Genomic DNA, 16,926 nt, shown 5'->3' on the forward strand with positions numbered 1-16,926 from the left:
CACAGTATTTTATCTACAGTTGTTGCTTGTTTGATAAATTGTTTTTTATGATGTGTTTTTGATTTAAAACGGTTCTGTACTCGTGAATAGATAACTTATTTGCAAGACATCGTTGTGTTGTTGTTTCTGTAATATTTTTATAATGTTTTGATAACTCTTTGAAGTTTAAAAGGATTTGTGACCACAAAAATGTTCAAATTGTATGCTTGCACCTTTGATCTCCAAGGTGGATTGCTAACCCAACACCTCATCGTCTTCCATCTACATCGCGTCGAGTATTTTGAAACAAATTGCTGCATATCTGCAGTTGCAACCAATTGGAAATAAGATTTTGAACATGAAACAAACAATTCGGTTTAAAAACAATAAATTTCCACAAGCCATTTCAACACATATTTCTCTCTGAAAAGAGTGTCAGAAATAATTTTCTGCCATATTTTTTCCCTTGTGATATGATACGACATTTTTTTTTAACAAACTCTCACAAACGACAACATTAAAACAGCGTTCCATTTCCACAAGATGTCACGTTTTCGTTAAAATTCTTTTCAAATGAACTCAAGGCTTGTTCACACATGTCTAAAAACACATCCAAACCACACCGTCTTTATCGCTTTATTCTTGCTTGTATAGCCACCGCTTTTTAGGCACTGAATATTTTCACTGAATATCACCAAAAGCGAAAGAAAAAGGCGACGTATTTGCCGAAGGGCAATCTACGACACAGCATTCGTCTCCATTCTTGAGACTCGTCTGAGCGATCTCACGTTGTACAGAGGCAGGTGAAAGTCAGGTTGGTTTGTTTGCTTGTTCTATATTATCGTTGGTAATTATGAGGTCGTGTGAACTTTCTCTTTTGCAAACACATGTGCATATTTGCAGTGTTGAGAGCAACGTTAGTTTTAGTTTAGTTTTTGATATGGAAGCGGAATTAGGTTTGCTGGCTCTTAAGTTACTGAGAGAACCTTCAGAGAGACAATTTCGAGAATTTTAAGTGAAGCGCATAAAATCAAATAGGTTAAGATTAGAAACGCGAAAATTTTAGCAGTTTCTGAGTCATTCAATTGTGAACGAAAAACTAACAATGCTATTTCAAAAATTTGTTGCGTTTCAAATTTAAAAAATTTGTTGCCATATAATCTGACGTTTTTACAATCAGAGTTGCTCGCAGCAAACACTCTGGAAATGAAGGCCTGGGTCAAGACCGAGGTTTGCTGAAGAGATGGCAGTGATTAAATGTTTTGATGCGAAAGGAGTTGTTTTATTCTGACAGTTTTCATTTTCGCTATGTCTACAGGGAAAAATATTGTTTTGCGATTGTGTCAGAAAGAAGTAAAGCAAAGTGCGTGAACTAAAACATCATCGAAATCTTCGATCGATCGACCAGCAAGAGTCAAATAGTAATTTGCTGTCGATACATGGATCAATGTTTGGTAAACTAAGTTATTAGTTTTATGTTGTTTGATGAATTCGTGCATGTTGAGTGTGCAAGCAAAAAACGTTAAATTTATATAAAATAGCATTGCTTCACACGTTCACAATCACAGACATGTTTTCCGAAGTTAGAGAAGAAAAAAAATGTCAGCAGCAGCATGAAAATCAAAGACGTAAAAGACAGGTAAACGGTGTTCCATAAAACCGATCTGGATCGAAAGACACTGTACATCTGATTTAAATTGACTCAACCTATGAAATAACAATGTAAATAATAATATGCTCTATTCAGGTTTAGTCTGTATCTTTGTTATAAGGTAAAAAGTTAATATAAAGATATTTTTACGCAGCTGTTGCTGCGCATATTGTGGATTACTCTTATCAGTTTGTTTCAAAGTTTGAAGAGAGACGTTTGCTGGTTGTCAAGAGATATATCAGTTGGACAGCTTCAAGTATCAAAATCAGATAAAAGTCCAGAAGTCAATTAGGCCGCTCCCGCAGTAGTACAATTTTGTGCTTTTTCTATGATGTGGAGACTGAAAATGGAGAATTTAACGATAGCTTTCATCGTACTTAGCCTCGTTGTGTACTTTCTCGAATGCGCAGTTGTTGAAGGGAAAACTCTGGACCCAATTTACTGGAATTCTTCAAATCCGCTGTAAGTATTTTTGAACGTGATTTCATTCTTTTTTATGACGTGGCCTACTCGTACACGAAAACAGAGAAAAAGTTCGACGCATTTATTATTTGACCAACAACATTAGCTCTAGAAATTATCATTTCTATTGTACAATATGCTAGAAATTCTTCGTAAAAATACTAGGTGGATGGTAGTTTATAGTTTTCTTTCAGTTTCAGGTGACAATGCTTAATATCGCATACAGTAGGCTACTGCTGAATGCGGACAATCAAATCACATCTAAAAGCCAACTACAAACACACTTTTGAATGAGACTTTTTGTTTGTACCCTGTATGAAATTTCGAATAGCATCCTTTAAAAACAACTGAGGTAATCCATCATCTGATGACAGGCAACAAAACACAAGAGAATGCTTTTAAGTTTCAAAGCCGTTTTAGGTGAATTATGTTGTAAGTTTTTTTCCGTTCATATGCTTTGGTGCATGACCAGGGAGGTTACACCAAGGTTTGCCAGTTTTCGCAATTTTGCGTTGCTTTGATGGTTAAAAGTGTTGTTTTAACGATATTTAACACTTGAAGCAAGTAGGATGTCACGGTCTACGTGCACAGGTATTGGAGACAGATATCCCATGCTCAAAAAACTTATCACATCTCTCGACCTTAGTTGCCGTATTTGTGAGGCATATATATCCCAACAGTTAATATTCTTGTGCGAAAAAATGTTGTTTTGGTTGGTTTATCCTTTGAATTGTTTTATCTTGTTCGATTTGTGAGAATATTTCGTTAGCATAGGCTACTACTTTAAGTAGCCTACTATGTTTAAAACGGTTTAAAGCCATTGCGTTAAAACGGCGTAGATATGTTTAAAAGTTTACTTTTCTTAGTAGGTGAGTAATATATAAGCAATTTATTGTTTGGTGGATGCGTTGGTTTTAAGTCAAGTTCTGCCACGAAAAGTTGTTACAGAAAGCCGCAGAATTCTTTTGCAGAATTTGAGACATTTTAAGTCGATGCGATTATCTTCCATACTTCGATAAAAACAAACAAAATAACAGCGCCTTGCTGCACCTACCACAAAACTTACTTTCCTGTGTTTGTGTTCCCAGTAAACGCAATGATTTAACGAAAGATCAAAGTCTTTTTGTCACAAGTGAACACATTGACAAGCAATCCACACAAACAGTGTGGAAGTACACCGACACATCAATTGAAACAATCGTTGACCTGAATCAAGAAAATGCCATGAACTTTTCTCTACGCCTTTTCTGGAATGCTGTAAATCAGATCGGTCTGGTAAAACAGTCGCATTTGCTAACATCTCAATTTGGATGTTTCAACATCAATTGAATGTTAATTTTTGTCGAAAACACGTTGAGAACAAAGAAATAAAATTTCACACACGCAATTGTGGCTAATTAGGCGAATAAACCATTGCTGGGCCATATGCTCTTGCACTCAAGATTGACATTGATGTAATAAGCAAATCGTAACAGTCTGTCAACACCCGCAGCGTTTTTAATTCAATATTGCTGCTAGAAAGCAACGTTGTTATTTTCATCGCTTTTAACATCACCAGACATTTAATAATGATAAAAAGTTGTAAGCGGGTGTATTGTTGCTAAAGGAGCACACAAAAATGAAAGCACCGCTCCACTACATTGCAAAGTGTTTTTTAATGTTAATTGTTTTTTCATGAGTTTATTGCCGATTTCAAATAAGATGATGTTTTTGGAAAGAACAAACAAATTATCGCTTAAATCTTCCAAATGACAATCATTGTTTTTCTAGCATGACGAATCAATACTTCGTGAACCGATTTCCCATTGAATCATGACCGTACGTGTTTTTTCGTGTGGTGCCACACACAAGACTAAACCGGCCTTCCATTAAAAACTTAATTAATCAAATCATAAAAAGAAATCCTCCTGTTTCTACAGTCCTTCTGCGTAGCGGTCCTTTGAGAGTATGTCTGTCGTTTCAACTGCTAGATTTTGATGACTTGTTTATATACAACAGATGAGCACGCATCTCAGTGACAAGTTCACATTACAGAATAGACTACATGACGCCAAGTTGTTGATAGCTTCCGCCTTATTCTTCCATCTTCAATATAGAGAAAAAATCATCGCTTTTGTTTAATTTAAGAGAATGTAACTTAATGTTGTGTTTTGCTTTGATGTTACACTGTCATTGGCATAATCTATGTTAGAATAGGCAAGCACATTGATTTGAGACTCAACTCTAGTTATTTGCCAATTAGTTGGAAATCCCATTTTCACTTTTGTGTCTTGTACCGAGGCTAAAGTTGTAAAAGAAGGCAGATTGTTATGAAGCTTGCGATGTCAAATGAGTTGATATTTTCGAGAGTTATTCACAATACGTACTTTTTCATAGAAATGCCCTCAAAAGTGTGAAAAATATTTCGTATTTACACGAAACTCTGCTTGCTTGTGAATAGTAACAAAGGTATTTCTGACGGTTAAGGTCATGTCAAGCAAAAACATTTTTTTGCTTTGAGCATTTAGTTTTTTTTTATTGTTTTGTGTTAGTTTCCAAATCAGTCTTCAATGATTCACCTCGGGTGAGTTCAGACCTGTTTTCTTAGGCGTTGCGCATGACTGCATTTTTAATGACGTGCATCAAGACGCAACATGCTTTCACGTAGTCAATAATATTACAACTTCCATAGAAATCTGACGCAAAAACAAAAAGCACTCATTACTAATGGCATGCAATAACTGTGTATGATGAGTAAGCGTTGTCTCTGAAAGACAAGTGTGTATTTTCTTGCGCCGTTTGTGAGTGTATATTTTGAACCTTGACAGTAACACAGCGCACAATCTTGCAGCAGTTTTCAAAATTTATCTTAACCTTGTAAACATTTAATTTGATTAGATTTCGCAATAGTTTACTTTTCATCTTGCTTAAAGATTTGCATCATCAAAAGTCAAATCTGTGCCATCAAAACTTAAAGTGGGTCTCTAGGTATACTTCCAACTTTATATTTTGGTCTCTAAACTGTTTTCAAATTAACAACCCAATACCGGGCAGCGTTTGGTCATGGCTGAGACCAACGTCTTTAGACGAACTTAGTTAATCCACTTTTATATTACGTTTCAAAATGTTACGGTTGTTGAAATATTGTGAATAAAATGTCTGTTTTAGAAACAATGCAGGCAAACTCTGTTCTCACAGCACAAGTTTATGTAGCCAAGTCAGCTTTAGGGGCTTAAAGCACTCTAAAAAGCAATTTGAACTTTGTTAATCCGATGAACTTTCCAACGTTTATGAAATTGTTGCTGTTGCACGGCGGGTGTTACGTACTGAATGAGCAACGTTAACTTTTTGCAAATGGTCAATAGAAATGCTTGCTTTTGAACCAATGCATTATCTTTACAATATCATTTGTCATAACGTATTTCTCAACTGTTTCTCCTTCGTTCTGCTGGGGACTTCGGCATGTAAAAATAATAAATTGTATTATATTCTTTTTGGATAGACCTGAATTTAAAAATGAACGGATCGTCATGAAAGTATGTCTTCAACAAAGTGTAGGAATAACAAACTTGGAAACACTGATACTTTTCAGTTTAACTAAATCAGAAAATTTTCAGGCCTATGGCGAAAATTGAAATACCTCAAATTTGCCATGCTGTGCACAAACAGATTAAAGGCCTTCAATCGGTTTTATACGAACTATGGTTTAGCATTGCTGTACCATGTTAAGTCAGACATAGCATTTTCTTCTTGTACAGCAAGAAATATTTTATATCTCCACGTTATCTAACTGAATCGAATACTTTTGCAGACCTACAATGACCTTGTATTGTTCATGCCAATAAAACTACTTCCTACTTATCTTTTTATTCCAACCAGACAACAAAAGCAAAATACTTACCTAAACCAACACAACACACCTTTCAGAGTTCGCTCAAAAGCAATTGGCCGTTATAACTGTTGTGTTGTATTTGTCATTTTAAAACATATGAAAGTATTTTGTTCGTGTAGGCTATCACTTTTTTAATGACGATTGCTCCATTGCTGCACCGTGTTTATTTTTCTCTATACAATGTTTGATGATGGTTTGTTTCGGTCAGTCACAACTCACAATGGTCGGTACCTTATTTAAAACACCAACAATCTTGTTCTTAGTAGATATTGATGACCACCTGAGAAGGCGGTTTGATAATAAGCACGTGCAGTTTGTGCGAAAGAATACAAATAGAAAGGTGCAATTACAAGCCTTGCTGAAGTCTGTGAATATGTTTTAATTTTTCTCTCCCTGCCCATTTTCTTGTCTAGAACATTTCTTGACGGCTTGAGATTTCTCATTTAAAGTTTAACTTCAAAAACCTATCCCTTTTTACATCATATCAATGTCTTCAAAAGTTGAAACGGTGTAAAAGTCTTGAACCTATATCACGTTTTAAAGCAGTTTTTGTAGCTCTCCTAAAGTAGCAATGCATAAAGATGAATTGAAGATGGGAAAATGACTAGGAAAATTATTTTTTCAGCATAATGGCTTTCAATAACAACCTGGAATATTAAATAACACGCCCATGACTTAAGCAATATCAGTGTTTTATTTTTAATTAAGTGATGAAACGAAAAAGACTATTTTAGACTTTTAATTTTTTAGTTGCTCTAAGTGGTCAATAACCATCGATTTGCTGCTTAAGTTTAATTAAAATTGTACCAAGGATCGATATTTGCTCAGCCGTGTGTCACTGCGCATCTAAACTTTCTATACCTCGGTTTTAAGTTGCTTTCAACACCTTATGGTCTTGTGATGGTTGAATATTATGTTTACCGAGATCAAAATTTAAATTGAAACAACCACAAGTTTGTTTAGAATCTGCAAAACCACAAGATATGTTCACGAAACAAAGAATATACTGTACTTTCTCGGTAGTTTTAATCTTGCAATCTACACTCCGCACTAGAGATGCAGCGAACCCAAAATTTTTATCCGCACACCGCACCGCAACTGACTCATCTATCCGCGCACCGCACCGCACACCGCAATTTATCTGGAACTTTGACACTGCACCGCACCGCACACCGCAAATTACAAAATTAAAAAAAAATATTTTAACGAGTTATTGTTTAGAAAGTCAATTGTAGGAAAAAGCATCCATGGCATATAACTGGTAACCTAGTACCAATACAGTTGTGCACTAATTGGCCAGGCTAACCAGATCATATTCTCTTATCAGCAATGCATCTAAGTTCTAAGACATAATACAAACTAAGACAAATAGAATGTTCCTGGATCCAGTATCAGGACTTTTGAACACTTTTTGTAAGCAATAATGCAATTATAATGCCAGTGGCTATATGAACTACACACACAAGAGTAAAACTTATAGCCTGAACTCACTGGGCTAACTGATATAGTAAATAATGCGGTAGTTGCGCTAGGCCTATAGCCTGGTAACTGAGCTTATCAGCTAGGCTACTAACCAAAAACATTCGTACAGCTTCCCTGACAAGCAAGCCCTAAAACCCTGTCAACTGCAAGCCATTTGCAATTTGCATTTGCATAGCTTTCCATCTTAGGGTTTCCGAAGGGAAAAATAACTGATCCGTGTTTCCAATTTAAATTTGAAGTTTCATAGCTGATTCTTGAAAAGTTGAAAGTTTACGTTTACGAAAGTTTAATTTCTTGAAAGTTTACGTTTACGAAAAATTAATTTCTTGAAAGTTTACGCGGCAAGCGGCGCGGCGCGGCTTTGTCATTTCAACCTTCCACGCGGCGCGGCGCGGCACGCGGCGAAAAAGTCAAAAGCGGCCGCGTACGCGGCGCGGCTTGCATCACTACTCCGCACTGCACTGCAAGAATTTGAATGACAGATGAAGAGAGACAGCACTGTTTGCTGAGTAATATAGCACGCAATACCTCCAGAAATATCTCGCGATGTTTCCTCTAAGCTCACATGTCAAATCACATCTGATACTGCTAAATGGTGGCAATTTAGTGATGGCAACTTTCTTCGCCAACGTTCTTGGCAACTTTCATTGCTTGTAACTGAGGATATTGGAGTTTTTTTTCGTTTGTTTTAAGTCATTGATATTTGTGTTTGTACGTTCAACTGCACTGGTCAAACCACACTGAACTTAAATATACAATAAGCGTTTTTTGTTGTCAATCTTTTCTTTGTATTTGTGAAAAGCAGCAACTGCCCGATTTTGGGTTGCAACTTTCCACAACGCCTTTTTGTGCGAAATTCTAGGATATCTCTGGAAAAGCGTAGGCAGTATCCAAACTGCATTTACTCCAAGTTGTTTAGTCAGAAAATGGCAACTTCCACGATAAAGTTAAGGTCGATTTTGTTCTTGTTTTAATGCCATTTTTGAGTGGTGTGCCGATCAGATATATGTTTGTGAAATTCTTCGTTCAGCCAACATGGCTTGTTGTGCCTGTGAAAGTACAGAGGACTTGCACTCTTGGGTGGTCTACGTTCGCTTTTTAATTGTCTATTCAACAAACTCTACCCTTGTGTTCAGCAAATTTATTGGCATGTTTGTATGTTCGAAAAGTTTTTTGTCGTTGCTTACGCATGCTGCCATGATGTCTCAAAGTGACAACGGACATTTTTTATTAAAGTAAAACATTATCCAACGACATTTTTATATAAACTACACGTGTGAGTGCGCACACGGTTGTTTTTCGGACTCTTTGACACGTAGAGTCAACACACTCAAGACCTTATCTTTGCTTCTATCGTGTGGATGTACTTGACCCTATCTTATCAAAGAACAACATTTGTCGATCAATTTTATTACTTCTGCGATTATTTCATAATGTATAGTGGCTAGGGCAAGACTTTATCAAAGTCCAATGTCAATATTGATCGGAAGTTTTCTAAAAAACATTACTCATCGAAAAAACAATATGTCATCATAAAGCAGTCTAAGCTGTGACTTTTGAAAAGCTCTTATGCTTGTGGTAGCAATTGTTTGCCACATAAACGCAAAGTTTAATTGTGATAGCTGTTAAATAACAATTTTTAACTATAATTATGTTTCAACAACAAGAGATGCTAGGTAACCTGCTGTTATGATATAATTTACACCCTGAAGTAATCTTTCGACAAAAGATATCTGAAGAAATCGCAAGGCTCAACGAGTAGGTATGGGCCTAAGTAGGTGGCAACTGACAACTTTGTTTTCTTTTGTTGATAAAATTTCTATAACTTCCCCACATTGTAGCACATTAGAGCTCATTCAAGCAAACACGGGATTTATTTTGTCCTTTTCTCGAGAAATATGATAACTTAGAACAAGCAAAATACTTCAAATTTTGAAAACGATAAAACTAAACGTTGAGATTTTGGGATGTTAGTGAAAATGTTGTCTTTGATTGTTGACTGGACTATTTTAGAGATGCAATTGCTGTTTCATTTCAACTCGATTGCTTGTGTTCTTGTGTGGTCATGGTTAGAAAATTATGAGTGATGTCGAATCAGCAATATAGTCCTTCCACATAGAGAAAATGAACATTTTGTGGTGTTGTTCCTAGGGTCGCAGAATGAGCACTATGTGAAGTGAACCAGAGTTCATGTTTAAAGCCTGCTCTGTATTATGCTCATGATAGAAATCAAAAACGTTTGTACCATAAACCTTGCATGTTGTTGGACCTTGGCAGCGCCTTGACTGGTTAATCGTAAGGTTGTTCGGTGCTGCCAGACCTTTCTATTGCTATATTTTGATTTGTATGTAATTGTGTTTCTTTTTCTCGACTCGTATTAGAAAGGCAAATAAACAAACATCTCTCTCTCTCTCTCTCTCTTGGACAACTACAATGTGCGCGTTTTTTTTGTAAACATAGGTCCAGTATATTTCTAAACATATTGTGCAGTAGTCTTCTTCAAGGCTTTTCTAAATTGTTTGATGATATCTCTTGCATTATGCAAGTTTTAAACGATTTATTAGTTGGTGTAGGTCTTTTCAAATTGCCGTACTATTGTAACAAATACAGCCAAAGCTACTTGAACAACATAGAGATAGCATGACTTGGTGTTTTTATTCCTTTTTATTTTCTTTACGAAATTGATTTTTAGTAATTTGTTTTTGGACTCAAACACTCGGTTATATGACTGTTTTATAAAGCAAATCATGACTTGTTCAATGATTTATGTGTTTTCTTCGTTGAAGACAACATTGCAATAAAAAGTCAAAACGCAAGAAAAATTTTCTTTTGCGACGAGTTTTAACGACACCAGTAAAAAGTTTATAATTGCCGCCTGATCTCGAACGCCCCTTTAATCGGTTTATTACGACTTGAGTTTTTTTTCTCAAACTTGTAAAACAACTAAAGTAAAAAATTATAGCGTTATATTTGCGATAATTTCACATTCAAAACAACTGCGCAGAAGCAAAATAACAAATGTTTGACAAAAGGTGCAGTTTACTTTGGTGGGTTTTACGATATGAAATTGCCGCTAGATTTTCTGTTAAAAACTTGTTCTCCTGTTTTTTTAGGTTAACGTTCGTTTACGTTTAGTTACCATAAAAATATGACTGCTTCTGTCTGTGTGGGGGGCTGTCTGTCGAACATTTTTGTCTCGTGATTTGCGACATGCAGACTCTCAGCCTGTCAAGACATGACGTGTCGGGGTTATAGGTTAAACAAAGTAAGTTTATATATCCACGTCATGTGACGAAAACAGAGCAAAAATTTTTGAGCCAACAAAAGCTAATTATTTTTACCCCCACAGCTCATGAAAGCTATAGTTGTAGCCTATGCCGATTTAAAAAGCGCAACTAAAAATCATATTTATGCTTTTCAGGTGTTTGATATAAAGGTCTTCGCATTGATTTGATTTTCAATTGCATCAAATATATAATAAAAAATTCAAAAAAATTGCATAAATCAAATTCAAAAAAATTGCACAAATCAAAACTTAAATGGTTTGTTACAGATCCCAAGCTTGGAATCTCGTGATGTAGAAATAAATTTTTGCTTCACTTTTGCATCATGTTCTGCAGCGGTGAACAAAAGTATGAAGTCGAAATCCTGCATGTCTTAACTCTTGAGACTATGCTATAGTTCAGTCTGTTTCTTGTCAAAAAAGATTTCTTTCAACTGAATTTGGTGGACATTGCATTGGATATAATTTCAAATACTTAAATCTCACTGCGTTATAAACCGAACCGAATTTCCTAATTCCCCTTGATGGGTATATTTTACAGTCCAGACCCGGTTGCATACCATTGTAATCTTCTTAGAATTCCATATAATGAAGTTTGACATTTATTGGAGACATCCTTATCAAGCGTATGGATAAGTATAGAGTCGTCTAACCTGTTCTGTGTCACCTAATCCCACGTCATGACAAGTTTAATAGATTTGTGGGCACTCGGCTTGAGTCAACTTGATTAGAAAGCAAAGGGACCTATCAACGCCAAGATCAGAAACCAGTATAATCATTTCAACGTTGATTCAACATCAAACGACGTTATATTGTTTGGTGAAGTCATTTACTGATTGAAGTCAGTTGAATCAACAATCACATCCCCTAGTCTGGTCTTCACAACTAGCAAGATATATCCCTCAACCGATTTTAGCCATAGTGAGTTACCAGACAGCAAAAATCCGTCATTTGTACATTGATTCAACGTTTGCAGACGTTGAATCAATGTAGAAAAGACGGATTTTACTGCCTGGGTTACAAGATGGCCGAAGATCGTTGTGATGGCACTACTGGTCTTTTTCATTCATAAAAATCTTAGATGGGAAATGCCGACTTGTCTCCATGCTGGCGCGATGACAGGCCCCATTTTAACACCGGCTTGATGAGAAGTGTAATATCACAGCCAGAAAATGAAGGAAAACAGATACCTGTTCCGTAGGCGAGACCTCTAGACGCCTGCAGGATTTTGTAATCAAATTTATACCAAAATAGTTTGATTCAATACTCAAAATCTTCTCCATGAGTTTCTACCAAGCCCGGTCAGATTTAAATGGTTTTCTGGGTGGGGTGGGGGGCAGTCTACCCAAAAAGACAAAGCCTGAAAGCGATTGCAATTTTGCTTCTCCCGTTTTATTTCATAATTTTCTTTATTAGTGTTTACACTTGCGTTTGTATTTGCATTTTTGTGTGATATTCAGTTATATTTCCTAAAAGTAACATTTACATGGTTTTTGTCATTACCGGATGTTAGTTCTGTCAGCAACAGTGTCGTACCAGGCATTAAAGATTTGCTGTTGAGTTTAATCAACTTTTGGCACTGTTGTGTCAACTTGAATTGCGGTTGCAAAGTTTATTAATGCGACAAATTTCCTTTAATCTTCCTAATGGGTCAAGCTGTTGACATTTTCAGCCGTGATATTCCATGATCGTGCGGTTTGTAGGTGACTTCATGCTACAAGTTCCATCGCAAATTCTTGATCGATTTTACATAATATAGATATATAATTACATGATAATTTACATGCAACATACAATCGATGACCGAAACCCTAATTAAGGCGAAACATCGCGCTCAACAGGACTATTGGTGTGCCCAAATTATCATAAAAAAACTGTTTTTTAACCTCACGTTAACGATTGTAAATAAACAGCATTAAAAAAGCTGTGACAAGTGCAGCTGCTAGTCATAAAAATCTTAGAAAAAAGGAAGTCAACTGTGGTATCACGCTTATAGGAAACACAGTTTTTTTTACAAAGTACAGAACTTCAGTGCGTTACATATGTGACCAAGAACATATTCGATGTTATTTCCACTTTAACAATAATCCCGTGTTCTACAAAGCTTTTAAGTGGTTTTTTCTAATTTCTAATGCATTTAACAGTTATTTATTTAGTCGTTTAATGCAAAGTAACATAAACAACTCATCAGGGTTGCCACGAGCAAACAAATTGTCATTAGTGTGCAATACTCACATTGATTGATGATGATGGAAGGCGTCTTAAGCGTTTCAATAAACTAACGTACTTATACCGTCAAGTGACAACGTTTTCAATCGACACGACGTCCCTCGCAGGCACTTACAATTAGAGACTATGTTATTATTGAATACTGTACACAGACGTTTTGTTTGACGAAATTACGTTTTCGAGCATGCGCAGTAAACGTATTTGAATGCTGTGTATTGAGATCATCGTGGTTTCCCTGTTTAAAGATATTGTTGTTTTTACATTTACTTTAACGTCATTAAACATTGTGGCGTAGTAAAAATGGCAATTTTTGTTAGTTCGGTTGGAAACGAGCTTTGTCAACTATATGGTTGCCACAAAAAAATTGTAGCAGTTCTTACAAAGCAAGAAAGGTATGAGTAGCTAGTAGTTTATCAATGCCTACTTGTTATCAGCTCTGTTTAAGCGAAAAAGTTGGATTTCCCAGATTGTACGCTTTTTCCTCCTCAAATTAACACCAGCGACAATCGACTGGAAATATTGCGACCTCAAGTCTCAAAACAATTTTGCTTTACTTGAAGTGTTGGTAATGCTCAACCTACAGATTTATGTTTTCGCTTTTTTTTTAAACCGAATACTGCTTCTGGCCGTGTGGATAATTTTACGGTAGACGTTTGGTGTGTGTGCTATTTGGTGCCAAGCAAACTTTTTATAATTGGCTGCCGACTTGCCAAATGCCATATAAATAAGAAGAAAAACAGAGACACATCCAGTAAATTATGTAATCTTTGTAATACCGCTTGCCCATCCACAGCCCATCACATTCCCATCTTCGTACTTGATATGTACACTTACCAATCGAAGACATGTTTATTTGGCAATTTATGGCATTTACAGACAGCCCGCTATATCGTTGTTTGCATTCATACCATTGGCACCTGTGAACAACCTAAAAGTTTGCAACTTCGCGGGGTATAAAACGCTTTCCTTTTGTGTTCAACAGTACAAAAAAACATGGAAGTTTGCTAAATAATTTTCTTGCAATGTGATTTTAACAACCTTACTTAAATCTTCGGTTTATGTTAAAATAGGTAAATCAATTGTAAGACGTTCAAATAGATTACTGTATGTTGAATTAGCATAGCATATCTTCTTGGTAACACCTTCGTGTGCCATATACCAACACCCTGTCACACCAATACAACACGGCAATAAAAAATGAACCTTTTATTTTTCAGCTTCAAAATGCACATCAGAAAAAACCATCTCGGGATAGACGCAGCAATAAATGACAAGTTGGACATTATTTGCCCCAGGAAAGGGCGCGATGACGGAGAAGAATTGTTCTACTTCAAGTTGTATCTTGTCAACGAAGAAAACTTTCGAAAGTGCAACACCACTGGTGGGAAGAGGCTCATCACGTGCAACGTGCCAAACCAAGAAAAGAAATACACTTTTTATTTTCAAGAAATCTCTCCATCGCCCTGGGGCCTTGAGTTTGATCCAGAGAAGTCTTACTATGTCATTTGTGAGTTGACTTGTTTGTTGGTTATTTCAGAAACTGTATTTCAGTTGTTAAAATCCATGGCTAATTGGATAGATTACAATAAGTTACTTCATTATGGTGATTAAGCTATTCGCAGTCAAGTAGAAAGTATAAAATTTATACAATTCGATGCTAACACTATCAAAAAGACGACGCCACTACTCTTAAAAACCGATTTTTAAAATGGGTCTAGCCTAAAGATGCATACAAAACAGTGCAAAAAAATGTTTCCACAAGAAGCGCCTATAGACACATTGATTGGCATTTGGCACGTTGATTTTCGCTCCCCAGTTGGTACTTATCGAGTATCAACGACCTGTCCATTTAATAATGGCCGCAATAAAGAAACCATTCATTTTCGTCACTGGAGCATCATTGTAAATTCGATTACTTCTAAATTTGATTGTTGTCTCCCTGCACGTTTTTTGTTGACAAAAGATTCATTTCCCAAAGGGCAGCGTTTCCTTCACGTTTCTAATCTATTCCTTTTTGATCTCCATTGACGGTAAGGTCACGCGGAGGTTGGGTAGTACCCAAAGGTTTTACGGGACGTGTGGCTTCCCAGCTGCTTTACCGAGTCAGAGATCCAGTAATCCACCATCATAAATCAACCCAATACAAATGTTGAACGAGACCTTTGATTGTTGATTGTACATTGCATGGATCTATACACAAATTGAGCATAACGTTTGATATACACTTTAGTTGTTACATGGCCACCTAAAGATACGGCCTGATTTGTCACATTTTGCAGAAATTTCCAGGTTTTTCTAACTTTGGGCGAACGTTTAAATAAATTTTTCTAAAATTTAGATTTTTACGCTTTCTTTATTCTTTTCCCCAGATGACACAATAGGTTTTAACATCCTCACATGTTGAAAAACAAAGAAAATTTGATTTCGAAGATTTTAGTCAGACTGTTAATTTTCAATAACAGTCTGATTTTGTGTTTTTTAACTTACTTTTTCTCATTTGCTACTGCTTCCCCAAGGCAACAAAAAAGTTTTATGTCATTAGGAAACCGCAAAAAGTAAAAACATCTCAAAAAATGTCAGTCAAGCACTAGCAGTAGCTGTAATCAAAATCTGCAAAATGTGACAAATCAGGCCACATCTCCAGGTGGCCATGGTTGTTAGAAAAGCGTTTTATGTAAGGCAAAAATATCATAAAAGCAAACTTGGCTAAATCAATTACAAGTCTCCTTTTAAAACAAGTTTTAATGTGGAGAGAAAGTAATTCTTACACAGAGAAAGTAACTTAATAGCAGTATGACAGTAATTAAAGCTTGATCACGTTTAAAGGGCGCTTTCATTTTTCAAGTGGTTTTATGACACTTTGTAAACCACAGAAGACCTACCACCTCGAAATTAATCAATTTAACTTGCGATTGGTTGTTTACTAAGATAACGGAATAATTTCAAGGTACCCATCAATGAAATTCATCAGACAACATCAGCTGCTCTGCTGCAACAATTTGCAGTTTTTCTAGGACAGTCTTCTGTAAGCTGACAATGCAACAACAATGGAGTGAAGTTTTTGTATATTTATTCAGCATTTTGAGAACCTTACGAAATTTCACCAAGCATGTTGAAGCAGTTTTTTGCTTGTTGCAATATTATTTTGCACAAAATTGATGTGAAATTTCAAACATTTCAAAGCCCGAAAGTGAAAAAATGTCTTACGGTAGACAAATGAAATTTCTGTCACATTCTATTAACGTTTGAAGTGCTTTTTAACAAGAACACAGGAACAATAATGAGTAAATAACCGCTTGCAGTGTTTTTAGTCACGGTGAGTGAATATGCCTTTGTAAACCGGACGTGTGCCGCAAATAAATTTTCAACAAATTTGGAAAAGGGTTCCTCGACTTTGCCTTGGATCAATTTCACTTTTAAACTTATTGAAATGATTCTTAAGACGAAATTAGAATTTTAAAAGCTAAGGCAATTGATCAGGTGAAATTTACAGCACTATTATATATCATGCAAACAGTTTCCCCAGATTGAGGCGTTTAGTATTTCTGGCATTGCACCTGGGAAACTGAACTCTGAAATTTGTGGTAAATTCATTCTAGTTCATATTAAAAGCATTCTATTTTATTTCTGAGATGTTACTTGCTGTAAGTTATTGATTAAAATTCAAACATTCATTAAATAAAGTGTCTCTAAGTAAGGCAATTGAAAATGCGTATCGTAAAGTACAATTTGTCGTCTGTCAATTCCCTTGCGAGTTCTTTAAATTTTGTGTTGCGTTGTTCAGGGTGATAACTGAGATCACGTGAGCTTTATTCGACCATAAATAATCAAGAGTAAAATGAAGACTTTCAAAACCTTGCCTAGATTAAGTTGGGAGCACACCTGAAATTGACATTTAAATGACATTATTTTGATAATTCGACCAGAAAATAACAGAATGTCTGCATTCGAAAGAGATTGGGTGGTACA

General features: G+C 35.9%; 1 protein-coding gene across 1 annotated transcript in view; it reads left to right on the forward strand.

Moving 5' to 3' along the window:
• The first annotated feature begins 1,730 nt into the window (after positions 1-1,730).
• The window catches only part of LOC145777599 (uncharacterized), a 49,268-nt gene continuing 34,072 nt past the window's right edge, over positions 1,731-16,926 (forward strand). The window contains exons 1-2 of the mRNA XM_082589024.1: positions 1,731-2,092; positions 14,175-14,464. Coding sequence (XP_082445150.1) covers positions 1,959-2,092; positions 14,175-14,464 — 424 coding nt within the window. The 5' untranslated portion in view covers positions 1,731-1,958. The remainder of the gene's footprint in view (positions 2,093-14,174; positions 14,465-16,926) is intronic.

Source organism: Aplidium turbinatum, chromosome 9 (genome assembly GCF_918807975.1).
Source record: "Aplidium turbinatum chromosome 9, kaAplTurb1.1, whole genome shotgun sequence".
NCBI classification, from domain to species: Eukaryota; Metazoa; Chordata; class Ascidiacea; order Aplousobranchia; family Polyclinidae; genus Aplidium; species Aplidium turbinatum.